This window comes from Accipiter gentilis, chromosome 5, assembly GCF_929443795.1.
Source record: "Accipiter gentilis chromosome 5, bAccGen1.1, whole genome shotgun sequence".
In the NCBI taxonomy this organism is placed as follows: Eukaryota; Metazoa; Chordata; class Aves; order Accipitriformes; family Accipitridae; genus Astur; species Astur gentilis.
The window spans coordinates 38,362,813-38,382,435 of NC_064884.1; the positions used below are offsets into that span (position 1 = coordinate 38,362,813).

The following is a 19,623-nucleotide window of genomic DNA, read 5'->3' on the forward strand; positions in this document are numbered from 1 at the left end:
CAAAGGAGAACACAAAATACAAAAGGCACAACAATAGTATGTAATTTAGTACTACTGGACTCCCTCAAGTTCCTCAGATTTTAACTTGCATGGGAAGTTTCTTAAACACTGCATTTCCCATACACTGTAAAAATCAGACATGCTTCTTTGCAACCTTCTACTAGAAAAGTATCTTTAGCATAGATCATTCATATTTTCCTTTACTACTTTTGTTCTGGGTGTAGGGGCTGGTGAAGTACAGGACTATAAAAGCACCTGCTCTGCTTGGGAAACAGCTGTTCTGTGCATAGGGAATACAAGCTGTTTTATCAGGGAATTTGTGATGCAGTGGACTTGTTAGGTAGGACACCAGCTAGAAATTTTGTCAGCTCTTGGGAGCGTCAGTTGCTACAGAGTAATCATTAATATCCCGGAGTAGATGCAAACGTTAGGATTTAGAGCAACTTTTTTCCCCAATACGTTTGTTTCTGCTTAAATACCTTCAGTAACAAAGATCCTCACGTACAGAGTCCCCCAAAGTATGCTGTCTGTCTCTTTTCTTAAGAGTGTGTATTTTGGGCATCTTCTCAAAGAAAGGCAACAAATGTCTTACTAAAGGATCTTGCTGGTGTGTGTATTTTGTGCATGCCAGAAAATTCAAGCTTGTAAGGTTAGCAAACTAAGGGAACGGGAGTGATGATGCAGAGAAACAGGCAGAGAGGGAGAGTGACACGGTGTAACTGGTTGGAATTTCAGCAAAACAGTTCAGCACCTGAGTGCGATACTCTAATTCTTGGCTTTTTATGAATATTGTTAGTTTTGTATGCTTCCTGGGTCCCCTCATTGTTCATAAAATGTAAAGGGTTCTAGGTGGTGCATAGGATGCTTTTGTGTTTATGCACTTCACAAACACATTCTTCTGGAGGTTGTTTCTGGAGTTCTTATTTCAAGTTTGTATAGGAATATTTCAGAACACAAAAATAAAGCTTAGTTCAGCTTTTCTAAAAAGAAACACCAAAAACCAAACCCAAAAAAACCCCAGCAGTAAAATAATTGTGAAAAACCTCAAGTGAAAATGTTAGGTGTACAAAAATATATTCGGTACAGAGATACATTAATTTTGGGGAAGGAGAAACTAACTTGATAAAGGAAAATGAAGTATTTTATTGCTATTTCTGTATTGTTGATGTAGAAGCAGTTAATCTTAGCATGGGTCACTTCTGCTAATTTTTAGCATACTTGCTAATTCTGACACGTGTGAGCTTGGGTATGTTCAAAGTAATGCAGTCTTAAATTGGTCAAACTGATTTGTGAACCGCTGCTGTTTATTTTCTAACAATTCACAGGGGGAAAGGTGAATCCTAGAGGATCAGACAAGTGCAGAGTGAGAAAAGCTGTAAGAAATTACACGGAAATATTCCTAGCTTTGGTTCTGTACAAATGTTAGAACGAACAGTATTCCTGAACACAGGTGTGTTGTTTGTAGGGAGACAAAGGTGATGAAGAAGAGTGCGATTTGGTGAGAGTATGAGACAAAGAACTCTTAAGTTAAATGTGATTAAAATGGTCTTTTGAATTTGTCAGATGTATCTGGTTCTGATAATTCTGCTTGATAATCTAGCTGGGCTGGCAAGTAAGAGAAGCAGTAGCTCCTGATACAACTGGATTCTGGTAAAACTTTTGAGACTGTCCAGCTAGAAGGCTTAGTCTACACTGTGCTCCTGAGTTGTGGTCTGCTGGTCACTACTCTCTCTACCTAGACCCTTCTCAAGACAGTCAGAATTGTTTTTTTCCTATGGAATTCTCAGCTAGGACTTTGAGACAGTAGTCTGAGGAACTGAATGCTGACTGTGATCCATTGGCACAGAAGCTTGGGGATCATTTGTTAAAGCAACAGTTAGCTTAAACGATGATAATTGATTACTGATGACTTAATTAAGACTGCACCTCAGGTGGGGTCCTGCAGTGTTTTCCTTCAGCTTGGATCTCTAACACATTCAAGAATAACTTGGTTGATGGGATAGAAAGTACGCTTAGAAAACAATTAAGTCATACCAAATGCTTTTAAAGATGGAATTAAAATTCAAAACTGTCTTGAAATTAGTGTGCTTGAAGTCAACAATGTGGAATTCATTATGCAAATGTAGAGCAATATGTTGTTGTATGGGGGCATAAAAGTTGCATATGAATAGAAAACAGGAAAACTGGCAAGGCAGAGGTAATGGAGAAGAGTATCTGGGGTCAGTGAATGTTGAACCAAACATAGGAACTAATTTTTTGGAGAGGGAAAGAGAAGCTGGGATGTGTTAATAGGATTATGGTTTGTAAGATATAATTGCTCTGAGTAACTTAACCTTGTTGAGGTCTCGGTTGAAGTATTGCCTTGTCCAGGCATCCTGCTTTAAGAAATGAACAAATTGGAGGGCCCAAGAGAGGTAACAAGAACAGTCAGGGTTTTAGAAAGAATATCTATCCGAAAAAGGTTCAAGGTGCTAATGCATACAGTCTGGAAAGAAAATACAGGGGCTTGAGCTACCTTGGAACAATTTGTGAAAGTTCTCTAAGGAGAATATTCTGGGAGTAGCTGGAATAGAAACTGGCTTAACATTTAACAGAATGTGTTGCCATTTAAGTCAGCAGTTTCTCAGCTAGAAGCCACAGTTCTAAATAGTGGTCAGACAACATGAATAAGGTTGCAAGCTTGAGAGTAATGCAAATTCCTGCTTCTTTTCTTAGTAACATAAATTGTTCTATTTAAATTTTGTATGCAAATCATCTTACCTTAAAATTTGATTATTCTTTTAATCATGATCCAAGTTAACAAAACGTTGGAGACTGCTGTTTTTTTTGGGAGATAGAGAATGTAATGCTAGTCACCTTATGTGTTGGTTAGAAGAGTGGTTTAAAGTCACGTTTGTGATATTATTTTAGCTTTACCAGTGGAAGGGGATAGATACCTAAAGATTTAGTGTGCAGGAAGTGTGGTTGTGGAGAAAAGCAAGTAAGATGCTGTTTATGTAAGATAGTGGCATGATTTTGGTATTAAGCATGAAATGTGTAACAAATGCAGGATTTTGATAATATTTCAAGGCTGAACGTTTATCACTTGTAGCTGGTTCATTGCTTTATCCAGTCTTAGTGAGTCTTCCTTAATTTCCTATGATTCACAGTTTGTGTATGTGTTCACAAATACCTTGAATCTTTATTTTTTTCCTCTGACAGTTGATTCAGACTTCATAATATGTCTTTGTTTTTTGAGCTTGAAATACTAAATAGTTTTGGGAGTGTATCTTCCCTATGAACAGTTTAGCCGTTGTGAAACACAATTATTTTTGGGAAGAACTTTAATTTGCTTGTGTTCATGATTTCTGCTGACTTCTAAATGTTTTCTGGTCTTTGCAGTTTTATAAAGATTTCAGATATGTTGAGCTGTAGTACTCAAAACCAATTTTAATTAGCTGAGGAAGTAAAAGCCAACAACTTCTTCACAATTCCATTGAATAGTTTTGTTTACCATGATCTAAAATATCCAGACTTCTGTCCTTACTGCAGAGTTTCTGTTCTCTTAATATCTTCTTTGAATTTAATCTTCACTCTGAAATGCCTAGGTTTATGTATGTATCCTTAGAGCCTGGTGCTTCATCTTCACACTGTAGTTGTCACAGTGTACTGCTATATGTTCTTAATGCTACCTTCGGTTAGTGCTTTTTTATTTATGTCATAATTTCCTGAATGTGTGATTGAAAATAATGAAAGGGAAAAACCCCTGGAAAATAACTAGGAAATAATGTTATGTATTGCTAAATGGCGGTATTACTGTATTAAGTATAGGCAGGGTGTTGACTGCTGATATTGAAGTTAGCCAACTAAACATGAAATACTTGCTCTATGTGTATGCACAACTGAGTAAAGGATACAACTTATAAAAAATGACATGTTTTTGTCATGTGTCTGTATATACGCATATATATACACACGTTTTATATTTTTATATATATGGCAAATACAATGTTTTCCAGGCATGTTGCCCATGAAACCTAAAGTGAATACATAACTAGCCTCAGTTTTTTTTCCTGAACGAAGTGCTATGGCACAGGTAGACAAAGAAGAGTTTCTGTAGGTGTGGGTGGCTGGCCAGCAGCATGCTGGCCAGATCAAGCCCGCCAAAACAGCGCGGAAGGGTGAAAAAGAATGTTTTCTGCAGGCTCCTTAGCTGTAGGCAGGGAGCACATGAATAGTGGGTCTAGGGTCCTTTCCTGAAGGCCCTGTGCTGTTATGGGATGGGACCTACACCTGGCACCCCATCAGTCCCACCACATGCAAGCTGTGTGCGTGTCTCGTTACGCAGCCGTAATGCCTGTGTTTCTGTGATGGGACGCACATTGTTGGCCTACCCACTAATGAGCGTGTCTGGTCATGTTAGTGATGAGGGAGGGTGTTTTGTAGTTTCTGTAAGATCTCATATGATTTAATGAGGAGGAAATTAGGACTGCCACTGCCCTAGACTACCAGATGTTAAACTTCAAAACCTGTTTTCACCTAAAACCTGTATCGCCCAAAGCAGGGGTCACAAAGGTATCAAATATGTGAAAATAGTACTTACCTCATTCTTTAACCTCAGGTATTTAGAGTTCTAAAGTGATAAACACTTGATGATGCTTTAGAGACAGAAATACATCATGTTAAATTTTAAATTAATTTTGTTTACTTGATTTTATAGAAATAATTTTTTTTATTCCCTCCCCAGTTTAACTTTGTTGGAAGAATCCTTGGGCCCAGAGGACTAACAGCTAAACAGCTTGAGGCAGAAACAGGATGCAAGATAATGGTCCGAGGGAAGGGCTCAATGAGGGACAAAAAGAAGGTAAGCTCTTGAAAGGTAGCGTAGTTTCAGATGCATAGTTTTATTTCCTAACAGAGGGTAAGCTTATGTCTCTCTTACTCTGATTTGTTGTGTACTTATTATATGCTTTTTCATTTTCTAGTGTTTTTTACAAACTTAGTAAACAACACAACCAGTCCTAAAGAAGTTAAATGCACATGCTCCATAATGGTGCAGTTGGGAGTCTAACTAGCAATTATAAAGTATTCTTCAGTAATAACTTCTAATCATGCCACATTTCACAAGGTAAAGGTAAAAATTAAAGTTAAATGTATTTTTCTAAGGAAGAGCTGTTAACCTTAAAGGTGTTCTTAAAAACTTTCTCGTATTGAAATAGCAAAGTAGTGATTTGTGCAAGCAGCGTGGATTGGGAAAAATGTTTAATGCATTTCTAGCAGTGAATTCTGTCAGAATGAACCAAGAAGCACTGTGTTTCTGGATTTGTTTTGTGTTCAGGTGGAGTTGCAATGTAGTTGGGGCTGTTCCTTGCCCTGATCTATATAATATGTGCTCTGCCCATATAAATAGGGAAACTACACTTTTCAGGATAGAGCCATCCTGAATGTTAAGTTGTTTTGGGGTAACTCCTGTAAGTAATTTATTTTTGCAGGTTTATTTTATAGTTATTTTCTTCCACCTCTGGTTACTACTACTGAAGTTGCACCAGCATCCCCACTGCAGTTTTGAAATGTGCACTTAACAATACGCTTTTCCTCTTTGTTCCCATAAGTATTATTTCTTTTGGTGCTTTCTTTAGAAAATCCCTTCTTTTCCTTATCTGATCAGCCACATTCTATCGATACATATGTAGCACATAACAATTAAAATAGATAATGTCTACCCAGTTAAAAATCTCAGACCTCCCAGAGCTTATGACTGTGTCCCTTTCAAACTTCATTTGGTGCTTCTTGTTTTCATAATCTGCTGTAATACTGTTACCACCATTTCTCTTACTCTACCTATAGCTATTTTGGAAGTTTACATTGCCAGCTTTTGAGCAAAGATCTATTCTAACCTAGAGAGTTTTTGGTTGTTTAGGTTCTGTAGAAGTAAGAAGGCAATGTTGTCTTAAATGCTTGATTTATGAAGGTTTCTCTTTTTAAAACATTATAGTTCATGTCCGGAATTCCTTCTACCTCTTGGCTGGGGGGGGGGGGGGGGGACACGACGACACATTTAACATATAAACAAGTCCTACTGTTATGGGGTTTTAGACTCTAAATGGTTAAATAGAACTTGTAGAGTTGATATTTTTGTATAGGATTATGAAATACAGATTTCCTACAACTGGGGGGTGGTAGAAGATTCTGAGTATTAAAATTTCACCATGCTTCACCCGACATACCAAATAGCGTGGGTGTAGATGCTGTATTTTGAAGGAAAGTGTATGGCTGCCAATATGCGAACAATCTTAATCACATAGCTTTGCTTGTGACTGTTAATAGGAGTCAAATTTTTACATATTCTATCATATTGTTTAAAAAAAAATATCCTGGGGCAGGAGTTTTAGTAAAAATATTGCCTCCCTTTAAGAGTTTGCAAACTTCACCTAGTTTTTATGAGAAGACTATTTGATCTACTCTTGAAAGCTACCACTTTTTGGCTGGTAGATGAATTAGATGTTAAGACTTCTGATTATTTGTGTAACAAAGTAAATCTTCGCTATGTGGAATATACAAAAATTTAGTTTGCAATTCTCAAACTCACCAATTCTGAAGAGAAGCCTGATACCTTGAAAAAAGTGAGTACTTAAAAGTTCATTCAGTTTTTTCCTATTTAAACATAGTTTTTAAAAGACATTGTATTTTTATCAATAATGCAATTGTTATATTAATTCATGGCCAGATTTTAAGTTTCTTGCTGCTCCCTCCTTGTTTAAGGAATGGTAATTCTGCGTTGGTGTAGTTAATCAGGAGTTAGGTTATGTAACTTTTTTCTGAATAAAAATGTTAGTTCTGGTTCATTTATGTTCGTAGATATCATAAGGTAAAACATATAGGCCTCTGTTCTTTAGAAAGTTTATAAGTATAGATTGAGGCCCCAAGCTTAATGGTCCACAAATAGCATCTCACTGTCAGTAGTGAACGTGTGTATATTTAAGATGGTCATTAACAATGATGGTCTGATACATCCTTAAAAGTTTTACAGATTGACCATGCTGTGTGGAAAAGCACACTTAGTTGTGTTAGCAATAGTGATACTTGCAATCAGCTACAGTAGTGTAAAAAAAAAAAAAAAAAAACAAAAAAAAACACCTGCATCTGAGGTCTCAGGTTTTCTTCTGAAGAGACCCCTTCCCCTGTAAATGTTTCATTTGCAGACCCTTTCTTAGAAAGCACTTAGAAGAGTAAAGATTACTTCAGATTTCTGGAAATTGCTGTGTGTTCCTTGGCCTACATGTCATAATCCCTCCTCCCTGCCTCTCCATCTCTTCTCTGTCCTTCTTGTTCATACTAGCCTAAACAGAAGCCAAAGTGGCCCAATGAATTCCACATCGGGTATGGCAGCCATTTTCCAGTGTGTAACTAACAGTGCATTTTTGCTGGAGCTGTACAGCCTTCATTCTTTGAGTGCTTTTTATATTAGGTCCCAGTAAAGGTATGTCCAGCTACCGAAGATGTTCTGTTTCTATGCTATCAGCAGGGCAGGCACTTAAGCACCACCAGCCAGTGTCATGTGCGTGCACCATGTCCTTTGTTACTCTCAGCTGCCAGCTAGGATAAGCACATTCTCTACAATCTTGTTGGTCACCACAACGTGTTCTGACCTATCCATTCAACGTTCATGTAGGCCTTGGAGTTTGTGAAACGTCTACTACAGATTCACAGAATGGTGGCGGTTGGAAGGGAGGGACCTCTGGAGGTTCTCTTATCTAACGCTCCTCTGCAAGCAGGGTCGCCTAGAACAGGCTGCCCAGGACCATGTCCAGACAGCTGTTAAGTTCAGTGCCTGCGACCTCCCACCACTGTGCTTTCTTTGGCAGTCAGTTCCTTTTAATGATAACTGCCTTTTTTTATTTTATTTATTTTTTATTTATTTTCTCAAGGGGCTTCTCTTTTTGCAGGTTCTACTTCAAAATGCTGATGCACTTCCAAGTGTAAAATACAGAAGTAATAGTATTCTCTCATGGAAGGTTAGGTTATGCTAATTTTTTTTCAACACCCTTTCCTTTCATCTAGGGTCAATGTTATTTGGAAAAGTGAGTATTCAAGATTTTTCCAGGTTTTGACTAAATTGCTTTGAAATTGGGAGGAGATAAGAAAAGTAGGTTAATTTGTACATATATTTTGTAAGTATATTTGATATCTACAAACCTGATTGCCCAGTGCTAGTTATAGAAGAAGTGTTATTGGATATGAGAAGGAATTAATTACTAAACCAGTGTCAATCCATAGTGTGACAGCTACATGGTACTAAATACCATCTCCCAGAGTAAACAGTCCATCTAGTTTTCTCTTCCTACCTTGCTAATGGTTGCAGAATCCAAGAGAAAATACAAAGACTGATGTGCTGGAAAATAAACCATCCGGATTTGCTTTGTAGAAAATTTTACTCCCCTGTGTGAGCCTATGAACAGAAGTAATGAATTGGATATCTTTGTCACATGGCCAAATCACTTGAACTAGCATCAAATCTTCAAACTTGCTGACAGATTTCCCCCAGAAAGCAAGGGAAATCCTCAAATCGTTTGTATCTGAGGCTCAGCTGGTAATCAGAGCATCTCTCTAGGCAGCTTTAGACAAATTTAAAATCAAAACCTTAATTACTGAGAATATTGTGATTAGAGCCTGGAGGTACTTGAAGGAGATTATTGGGGAGGGGAGAGGGGTTGCAAGCATTCATCAAAAGCTAATGAATGTGTAACTTTATTAAGACCAAGGCATTTTTTGCTTAGTTTGAATGTACTTTTCATTAGGCAATGAGGAAAACTAGCAATTTTCTTAACATTCAAAGAATGCTACTTAATGAAAGGGAAGACTGTCCAATGATGGATAAGCAAAATGTTGTTTTTTATCTCCCTTGTCTTACATGAATTCCTTAAAACAGACACTGACGCACCCATAGGGAGTCAGCTCTGTGCTCTTGAACACATTGACTGCCAGTATCTTACTTAGAGGCGTATGCAGCCTTATGGCATCAGGCTGCTGGTTTGTGGCAGTCTTGGTCAACTGCATTGTTTTTTCCCATTTCTTCCTACTTTTAGTCAAGAGTCTCTTCTAGAACAGTGTGTCAGGACAGAGCATCATTCATTTTTACTTTGTGAGGAAGCATCTTGTTAGGATACACAGAATTTTTTTCTTAGAATTGGTTGCTTCAAAGAGAAAGGCAGGCAGCTATGCAGTTCTAAATTTGAAGAACTCAATGCATTCATCCAGTGCAATAGCTTCAAATCTATTGCACTTCGCTCCGTATTAGATTGTTTGAACTGATCTGTGGTTCCTGACCTACAGCTTACTTGTTCCTGCATCACTGTTCACCTTGCAAGCAGAAATAAGGTGAGGTTTCACAAAAGGCAAGCTCTTGGTTAGTATCAGTCTTGACCTTTGGCTGGTGCAGAGTTGCCATAGTAAGTAGATAATTCAATTTCTTTGGACTCTCCAGTTTTGTTTTGGTTTTTTTTTACAGTAAGGCTAAAAAGGACTTAAAAAATTATCCTTGGTACCTACACAAAGCTTGAGGAAAAGATTAGAGTGGCAAAATTTAACTGTCTTTTGATCAGGATATTTTGCTACGTTTACAATTCTGTATAGAATTGAAGTATTATGTTTGTAATATTTTAATACCTTTTAGTCTCTGAAATACCATCAGATATGCTTTGATTTCCAATGGAAGGTCTTAACAAACATTCAGTTTAGCTTATAAAGTGAAGTTACTGACATTAAATAAGACGTACTTTGTAGTGCATCTTGTTAAACAAGCCCTATTATTGCTACCCTAATTATAGGATGCTCAACTTTTATGTTCTGTAAAAGTACTATGTGTGAACAAATAATAAAGCTATGGTGCTGACACACATGTTGAAATGGAATATATTTAGCATATGGTAGCAAAAGGTAAAAGTTGTTCTGTGTTTCAGAATGAAAGGTTGACCAACCATCATTATTCTTGTTTTCTGGGAATAAATTTCATGGCTCAGGCCTGTTGCCTGTAAAATCTGCCTCTACACACAAACATGTTGCTGCTGTTTGAGAGTTTCATGGCCATGGTTTGGAATGGCAATGCAAAAAAAAATTCTGTAACTAGTTGCAAAGGTTGATTTTTGAGTATTTGTCAGTACTGTTAGGAATAACAGGGGACGAGGGGGTGGAATTCTTTAAGTGATTGGGGATATTGGCATGTGACAGTGAAAAGCAAGTCCATATACCTAATATGTGACTAGAATGGCTGTCCTTTTCTGATAATACCAGTGGGATTCTGAAGGTTAAATGCTTACTGTCAGAATCCCATTCCAATATCCATTATTCAGGGTACTATTTCTTAAAATTAATTGTCTTCTACTTATCAGAAACTTGCTGGCTGAGGCAGTGGCAGTTCAGCATGTTGGATATCATGGATCATGCTTTGTTAACTTTTGTTGCACATGAAAGCTGCAACCTGTCTATATAAGAGACTGCTAAACTGATGGTTACATTCACTTGCAATTGCTATCAACTTCTGTGACTATAAAGTCATTGTATGAGCAGGCTGCTCAGCTAAGATTGAGGTATCGCCTATATAGCATGTTCCTGAATCTACTGCATTCAGGTTATAAACTTTTATTAGAAAATTATTTAAGGCATTCAGAATGCAGTATTTAAGATATTACCCTGGGAACAATTAACTTCAGCATCTACAATGAAATGATGTCTAGCAGCATCTGCAATGAAATTTCCTCTAAACACTTTCTCATACGTATGCATGTCTGCATTAAGTTTGATTTCTCAAACTGATAAATCAAACTTGGGAAGCTTTCTTCATACTTAATTGTTGACCACTGTATTAATTGGCCTTTTATTCTTAAACTAACTTTAAATGAAAAAGTCTTATTCATATAAAGGTCCTACTGAACTTACATATTCAACATATCACAACTGCCATTTTAATACACAGTGAAGAATGTACCATATTAAGCTGTATGAGAATTTGTATGTAGCTATGTGGTGAAGAAAAATCCTCTAGCTTAGAACTGAAGCCTGTTTAAGAATATACTTGGTGGTCAATACCGCTTTGCCTTCCTAGAGTTTCATTGTAAAAGATAAGAAGTAATGAAAATAATTTCAGTTGCTTGTAAGCTAGTATTTTTTTTCAGTAGTGGAAGAAATAGGCTTCTCTGTTCCAATTTTAAAACCTTTATTGCATTTGTAACCACTTATTTTGAACACAGGAGGAGTTGTAAAGCTGGATTTTAATATTTTTATTAAAGAGTTGCTGAAGTATGGCCTTTTTCCCTTTTCACCCACAAAACAGAAGTCTCTTGAGTTACATCCCTGGTATGCTGGGAGTGGTGACCCTCTGAAAAGATAAGAGTTTACATGATCAGCTAATAATATAAAAAAGGAAAAAAAAGTAATCACAGAAAAAAAAAATCTTCTTAGCAAGTTACTGATTTAATGGCATATTTAAATACCAATGGCTGACTAGTAGAAACTATACTTCACGAAATTCAAAAGGCAGCAAGATTGAAGGTAACACATGTTATTTCTTGAATTAAACCTGACTGAAGGCTGACTGCTTTTAAGCCTGTTTACGGGGGTTTTGTAGTCCAGAGTTTCTAGAGTATCATCTTTGAAGTCTTACTTGCATACATCTTTTCCTTAAATAAAAACTGCTCACTTCACATTGGTTGCAATGAAGAATACAGTGTAGGCACAATTACCTTAGTTATGTATGGGAAAGTGAATTTTACAAGAAGATAACATTTTCTGTAAGTTTTATATAAGATCTGACAAACACTTATTTGAAGTAATTTACTGCAAAAGTCTTTTCACTTAACAGTCTGAGGAACACTCTTACTTTCAAGAGCAGAATTATTTTATTTTGAAGAACAGAAAAGTTTAGGTGCCTTAGGGTCTTAAGAATTATTGCACAGCAATGTTAATCTTTCAGAAAATATTACTGATATGTATCTAATGCAGTGCATGTATTTAGGTTAAGTTTCTCATACATACCTTTGCTTTTTATTGGCTACATACTGAATATATCCAGTATATATTGGATATATTTCTGTATGTGCTCTGTACAAAGTTGCAGCTTTGAGCAGTTTTTACCACTCTTAAGGCATGTTTTCCTATGTAATATGAGAATTAGCTGAAGCCTTTGACTATGATTAACTTTGATATCAAAACTTGATTATATGTCGTTTTGTTCTGAGAGCAGTTAAACTGGTAAATAGTGAACTGGTTATTGAGCTAATTAGGTATGGAAATAATTGACTTAATGGCATTAAAGAAGTACTTTGTTAGAGACACTGGAAGAGCGTAATTGAAGCCATGCTTGTAGAAACCACCTTGAATTATACTTTACTTTCCTTTTATTTTTTTCTGTCAGTTTCCTATGAGCAAAAAACCTTATGGTCAAGAGGCAAGAGAATCTAGATAATGTTAAAATTGGAGAACATTAGCACGCAGTGTAGTGGAAAAGGTATATATCAAGGGAATCTTGAATCATTGCCTGAACATCTGTGTATAAACAAGTCTCTAGCTTATAAATTAAAATTCTGTGTCTATTGAACAGTAATTGACTCAATCTGTACCATGGTAGAAACTGTCTTTCTGCAAAATTACTCCTAAGCTTTTGTTAGGTGGGAAGCACAGAGTCTTAATTGTGTTATACAAAGTTGACTAGGCTACAGCTCACAGCTGTTTGTATCTGGCATTAGAACAGAAGTTTTGAAAGGCTTGGGGGACAATTCATACTGAACTGTTTTGAGGTATTGACAAAACTGTCTGCAATCATCTATTTACATTTTACTTTGTCTAGTAAAGTAGCGAAAGAAGCGAATGGTTTAAATAATGAAAATCTACTGTAACCTGAAAGTTTTTCCACACTTATTCAGCAGAAACAGATGAGAGACAAGTTACTGAACTAGGTGAGACTTTGTTAGCAGAGTATGGGCATTCTTACGTGCAGTCATGTGATTTCTTAGAACTTTAAACTTCTCTTGCAGGGGTAATAGTGTTAAGCGTTATCTAATAATACTAAAACGAGGGTGTTGATTCTTGTGAGATTCCACAAATGATAGATTCAGTGATATTTCCCTATCTTCATGATGTGCTGTGAAGGACAACTAGTGGTTTTGCACACTTTACCACTGTTCTCGTTTATCAGCACCATTGAACTCTTTCTGGATTCTAGTTTTTTCTAGGCTTTAACCTTAACCTATTGGGCTGCCCTTCAGTGGATGATTTTGTGTTTGGTATATAGTTGGCTTTTTTTGAACTTTTTTAAGATTTAATGTTGTGATATTATAAGCTTCCTTACCAGAAATAATTTGTGTTCAGGGTTGCGTTTTGAGTGTTTGCTGAGTATCATGAAACTGTGCTTGGGTTTCTGTGTTGGAAAGGCCATCTTTAGTTTGAGGCTCACAGGAATTTCCCGGTCCTGTGTGAAGATTGAGTCTACTTAAATGCAGGAATGGAGGCAGAACCTGTTGATTCAGGGTGGAAAGCAGCATGCCTGTGTGTTTCCCGAGTAGGCATCTGTTCTTGGCAGCTCTTGGTTCTCTGTATTTTTGAGGGGGCTGCTGGCAGGCAGAATACAGGTTGTTTACCATCCTGGATATGGCTCCTTAGGGTCAGATTTAGCAATTTTACTGAAGCTGATAGGAAGGCTCTTTAGCATGGAGCAAAAGAGTAAGCACAGAAGAAGATGCCACTATTGCTGAAACTAAATACTTAAGCTACCAATTGAACATTTAGAGGATAGAGATATTTGACTTTCTGCTACTTTACTTGTCTCTATCCAGAAAACAATCTGTAGTGTTTCATTGTGGCGAGATACTGGATTCCTTTTCAACTTGGAAAAGTGAACTGCATAGTAACAATCACAAACTGTAATTCCCAAAATGTCCGAGTGGTTTGCCATTTAAACTTGGTTTTAGAGGATGACAGTTTTCCACTTTTCTCAGATCTGCTGACTCTGTGTCAGCCTTTGTCTTGCCTAGACTTGGATTAAAATGGATGTTACTAATCACAGGTTACCCTTTTGCTAGGTATGTCCTACGGTACAGTATGCTAAGGATATGAATGAAATTCAAGTAGCTGTGTAGATGTTAATGGTATGCAGCGGGACAGTATCCTTACTTTACAGTTTATCCAGCTATAGTTGCAAGATTTTATTGTTGGTCTCTTTACACTGTTCAGATATAGAGAGGGATTTATTGACAGACAGTTGCACATTTTTATTAGCCTTTTCTGAGAATAATTAGCAGCTTCTGTCTGCTAATTATTCACATTTTTCACATCTTTTGGGGCAGTAAATGGGGAATGTTTTGATGAATGTAGGACTCACTGAAGTGCATGCACATTGTGAAATGTGTTTAAAACTCATATCAGTTTAAAGTATGTGTTGAGTACCTGCATGAAAGGATGAAAATTTGTTCAAATGTTTGTTAAGGCCAGGTACACAAATCTGTTTTTCTGCAAAAGGAAACTTGTTACTGTTACAATAGTAGAAGACTTGACTTAGCAATGGCCAGTATTGAACTTGCTTGGAGACTGTTTAACTTAAGAGAATCTGACATTCTGTGTAAATTATCTGATTTGACTGTTACCTGTCACAAACTCACTATAGAACACACACAACACACAGTATTCATGCTTGCTTGACCAATTTGTTAATGTGAGTAATTCTTGAATGTAATTTGGATCATAATTCAGTACTATATTTCTACAAGACAACCAAAAACTCGTCCTCTAACCATAATAGCCTGAAATGAAGAAAACATTAGGCTGGTTTTGGGTGTTGAAAGTAAAATCTGCAAAACTGACTTCATTCAGGTAATCAATAGCTTGTGTGTTCCTGACAGAATATCCGGCAGCTGAAGTAACAGGAAGACTCTGGGTATAAGAAAAAAAAAAAGGGAATATGAAACACTTGGGTGGTTTCATTAGAAGGTATTTATAGAATTATGTAGAAAACTTGATGAGAACAGGTGGAATCAGTACAGGGAGGAGTTGTCTAGTTGATATAAAAAATGTCATGAATTTGCCACGGAGTTGCTGGGGAGGACCAGGATGTTTTCATGTGTGAAGAACTAATATTTATGGGGAATGAACATATATATGCACAGTAGTGTAGAGAGCAATCAAAAATAATTTACGGAGCAGTTATATTTTCATATCAAGTGCTATGGGAAATTTTTTTCTTCTTGAGTCTTTGTAGGATCATGAATCTCTGTCATGGTTTAACCTCTCCCTCAATGTTTCTCTTCCTTTTGTTTTGAACTAGGTCAACTCCCCCCCCCCCCCCCCCCCCCCCAACTTCATGAACTTCTCCCTTGTTTCGTAAGTTATATTAATTTTCCTTACTTTGACATACAGTTCCTCTTAGCTCTCTAGGAAGACCTTCTCTGGTTATCTTTTTCCGTCTTGATCCTTGCTGACCTCCTCCTGAATGGTCATTGTGCTTTATAAATCATTGTAATAAAAGGAGGGTTAATTTCCATGGTGCTTCATTTATTCTCTGAATATGACATGCTGTGAAAGTGCACCACACTGAGTTTTGGTTTCTAGCAACACTTCATATATTTGTGTGAAGGTAGGAAATGATACAAACACTGGAGTCAAAATAGTGTTGCAACTGGGGGACTTTAGTAGTTCAAGCAAGGAAGGTAACACGAGGCATAAGAAAATCAATGACAGATTTCTCATGCTACTAACTAATTAACAGTTAAAATGATTTAACGTACAGAAGACCATCTGAAAGGGAATGAAAAAATCCAACAGCAAAAATATAATTAAAAAAAATTTTCCTAAGAGTCAGGGTCATTGGTGAATTTGCAGTATTTAATTGCCTCAAAGTTACTGGAACATGAACTCTGAATGTAGCAGCTTTTGAACAGATGTGGAGGGTATGGAGAGTAGATACCAATGTTGCCCTAAGACTTGGCTAGAGGTTTCTGTAGGTAATTTGTAGATGTGACATGAGGAATGAGTAAAAATTAAAGGTTAAGATTAATTGGTATCTCAACTAGAATTCTTGAAATCCCTTTTGATTCCCGACAGAAGTAAAATAGGCAATGTAATTATGAACCAAGCTGTCCTGGCTTTTATGCATCATTTTGCAAGTATGCTAATGGTGGTTTTCCATGCACAAATGGAAGGAATTTGTCTTCGAAAGCAAAGAACAGCCTATTAATTGAATGCCTTGATCTGGCATGTGGCCAGTGAGTGCATATAACCTAAATGTTTGGATATAATACTTTATTATGTAAATTACGATAATAAATTCTTCTGTGATTAGTAAGTCTGGTGCAGGTGTTATTTTTTCCCAATCTTTCTTACTCTTCTGACCATGTGTCATGGTACAAGGTTGGTATACCTGTTTTCAGTGAGGATAACATTTCATGGAGGCAAAAAGGAATTGGATGTTTTGGTGTGGGATTATTCAATTATTTGGAGGGTTTTTTTAAATTACTTTCTTTGAGCGTTGGTATTATGGTGGTTTTCTTCATGGGATTTTTCTTCTTTTTAACAGTGTTGATATCAATTTGTCTTAAGAAAACTTTTTCCAGCTCAATAGCCAGCAAAACAAGACCCTAGTGTTATGAATGAAAAGCTGAAAACTGGTCTTTCCATTCTCCTGTCCTCTCTTGATAGAGTCTGAGTGTTGTAAGTGTACCGTCTCTGCAGTCTGGAGCTCTGGGAACAGTTCCCAAAATCCTGTCTAATGCATGGATATGGTCTCCTAGTTCTCAGTGTTTTTTCTCTTCTGGCTCCCACGTTTCTCCATGGCAAAATACCAGTTCCTTTTCTATCCATAGGATCTTTAAACTCTGGATGACAGATTTTGATGTTTGGGCTTAGATAAACTTTTTTTTTAATTTGTAAGTGTCATCATGTACCTTAATTGATTGGTCCTTAGAGTTTCTGCTATGGTGGTACTGGGAAGTGTAAGGAAAGAAGTGCTGAAAGCACGTGGTCCATTCTGTGGGAAAGCTGCTGTTCATTTTAGCAATTGCATGTTTGTGTTGATTAAGGAAGAAGGAGTTTTTTGAAAGATGGAACCCCTAGCATGTTAAATACGATCTCTGTCACTGCTGTGGTACAGTTTGGAGTATTTTTCTAAATGGTTATCTGGAATGTTTAGTCCTGCAGCCTTACAGAAATGATTAATGCTTCTCTGGCAATCGGACATTGCTAAAGGATTGGAATGCCAAACCACATTTAGCAGACTGTCTGAATCCACCTGAAGTACCTGACTGATTTAATTGATCCACTTGACAGAATTATTTGGGAGCCACTTAAGATGCAGTACAATTGATTTCAAATGCCCCATATATTTACAACCATGTGTATTCAAGGGAATTTAATTTTTAGGTTGCTGGGGGTCTTGGGGAGTGTATTGTTTTACCTAGCCTGCTGAACTGACAAAACATATTGTAAATTTAATTTGAAGAACTAAAAGCTAGTAGTTAACAAAGAAATTTAAAATTTAACATGATTTTTTATAAAGAAAAGTATAGGTTGTTTTGTGTTGATAATACATGTTGTATTTGCTCTCCATCTAGTGAGAAAGTGGGCTTCAAATGACCAAGCAGTTTTTGAGGTGGCTTTGAAATAATCATTTATGTTTCAAATTGAAAACACTGGAATTGAATGTTCACGTAAATTTTGACTGACAAGAAGACTTAGAATTTGAATCTCTTAACTCACACTGACTCAAAACAGCATTAATCAGAAGAGGTCTTAAGCTGTGTTACAAGCCAAAATAAGTGATACGGTTTATAGTTATTAATGTGGTTTGAAATACTGAAGCTAATCTGGAAATTAGTCAATCTGTGGTGAGGAGACAAGGGTATTGCAAATGGCAAAATTGGTTTTTGCAGCCTGACTAGTGGAATTTTTCAGTATCCAGCCTTTTAAATCATAAGTTCAATTTAGCTTGAAATGCACCTTTTTAGGGTAGTTTGGTAGTAAAATTAACCTTCCCTTAAAAAAAACCCACACTTCCCCATTTCTAAGAAAAATCAGATACTTTGAATTTGCTATGTCTCTTATATACACCTGAAGAAACAAATGTTTTAAAGAGGAAAAACACATTTCCTATTGATTATCTGTTTCAGTTCTCTTAAGGAAGTCTGATTTTATTTGGTTACTGCAGGCTTCAGACGTATTGTTTGCAGTCTAATTGAATACGTGTTTCATGACTTACAGTAGAAGAATCTACCAGGTAGAATAAAGTGTAACAGGTTAAAATGCATCATGTGGCCTGTTACTTGTGTTCCTATTAAACCCACTTTCAATAGGCTGTTGTTGCAAGCTGGAGTATTAAGTATAGTTTGACTGGATAATGCTGTACCACCAATCTTGCTGGATGCAGAAACTGGCAAGAATCTGGCATTTTGAGTATGCTTTTTGGATCCTGGCCTTTCACAGTGGTAGATACAGGATTTTTCCAGCATCTTCCTTGGAGAACCACATAATAGATGGGAGAGTGTTTGCAGGGGAACCACTGGGAGGGAATATCCGGGTTCCCCTGTCAGCAGTATCATTCTTTACGTCAGGCTGTAGTGGGTAGGAGTTTAAATACGCAGGTTACATTTGCTGCTCAAACAGTTGTTTATCGTGAGCCTTAGGGAAGATGCAACTTAAGGGATATAAATGCTGCAAAGGCAACAACAGCAAGCTGACAGGCCATGAGTTTCGCCTTAATGGCTGGTTAAATAAGGCTCGTTTATTGCAAGAGGAGGGAAAGATAAAATCAAGTTGAAAATTTAAAGGGAAAAAAATGAAGCGAATTTGAAGACCCTCAAAATGTCAAATAATTTGTCACACACATTCATCTGTTGGCTCATAAATGTCAGTTCTTGTAAAAAGCCTTTCCAGTGTTTCCTTGTATCTGAGTTTCCAGAACATTTCAGGCCCTGCAGCTAGGCTTCAGAGTTAAACTGATTTTTTTCAGGTTTTTAAACAGACCGCTGAATCGGGCATCTCTTATAATTTTTGCTGCTTTCCTGACCTTGAAAAAGGATCTGTGCTTCTGCAAGAGACACCTTGAAGGGTGGTTGGCAATCATGGAATCAACTAGGAAAGCATTTTATTTACTTCAGTTACCTGGCTTGAAAACTAAGCCTGAGGAAAGAACTGTTTCAGCTTCCTTTGTTAGTGTACATTTCCTCACAGCTGAGTCACTGAAAACACAGGTTTGCTTTTAGGGATTTTTTTTTTTCCCCCTCCTGTTAGCTTGGAGGTGATTTTGTGATCATTTAGAGAAACAACTGACCAACCCCTGCCCCCATCCCATTTTGTTCTTGCTTCTTTAGAGTTTTGCAAGACCAAGCTTTCAGACTGTCAATGATAGACCATAGTTGTGGGTAACCATATTTTGAAGACTAGTCCATCTAATACTGCAGTAGTTCTGCTTTTCCAGGCGCTTCAGAGCTGCTGCCAAACATCCTTTCCCACCATTTTAATCTGTGATCAGTGGATCTCTGAAACTGTGGGCTGCTTCTAGAGGCCCCATGAAATGTGTCATAAAGAACCAAGCTCATATATATGAACTACGTGCATGAAACAGCCAGTCTACTCTTCTAATAGAACATGTCTATGGGCTCTCAAAAA

The 19,623-nt window shown here is 37.0% G+C and overlaps 1 protein-coding gene across 9 annotated transcripts in view; it reads left to right on the forward strand.

Annotated features, from left to right (window-relative positions):
- The window catches only part of QKI (QKI, KH domain containing RNA binding), a 164,979-nt gene that overhangs the window by 60,713 nt on the left and 84,643 nt on the right, over positions 1-19,623 (forward strand). For all 9 annotated transcript variants that reach the window (XR_007506109.1, XR_007506111.1, XR_007506110.1 and 6 more), the window contains exon 3: positions 4,727-4,843. Coding sequence is in view for 6 of the 9 variants with exons in the window: in XM_049801198.1 (XP_049657155.1) it covers positions 4,727-4,843 (117 nt within the window). In the remaining 3 variants the exon portion in view is untranslated. The remainder of the gene's footprint in view (positions 1-4,726; positions 4,844-19,623) is intronic.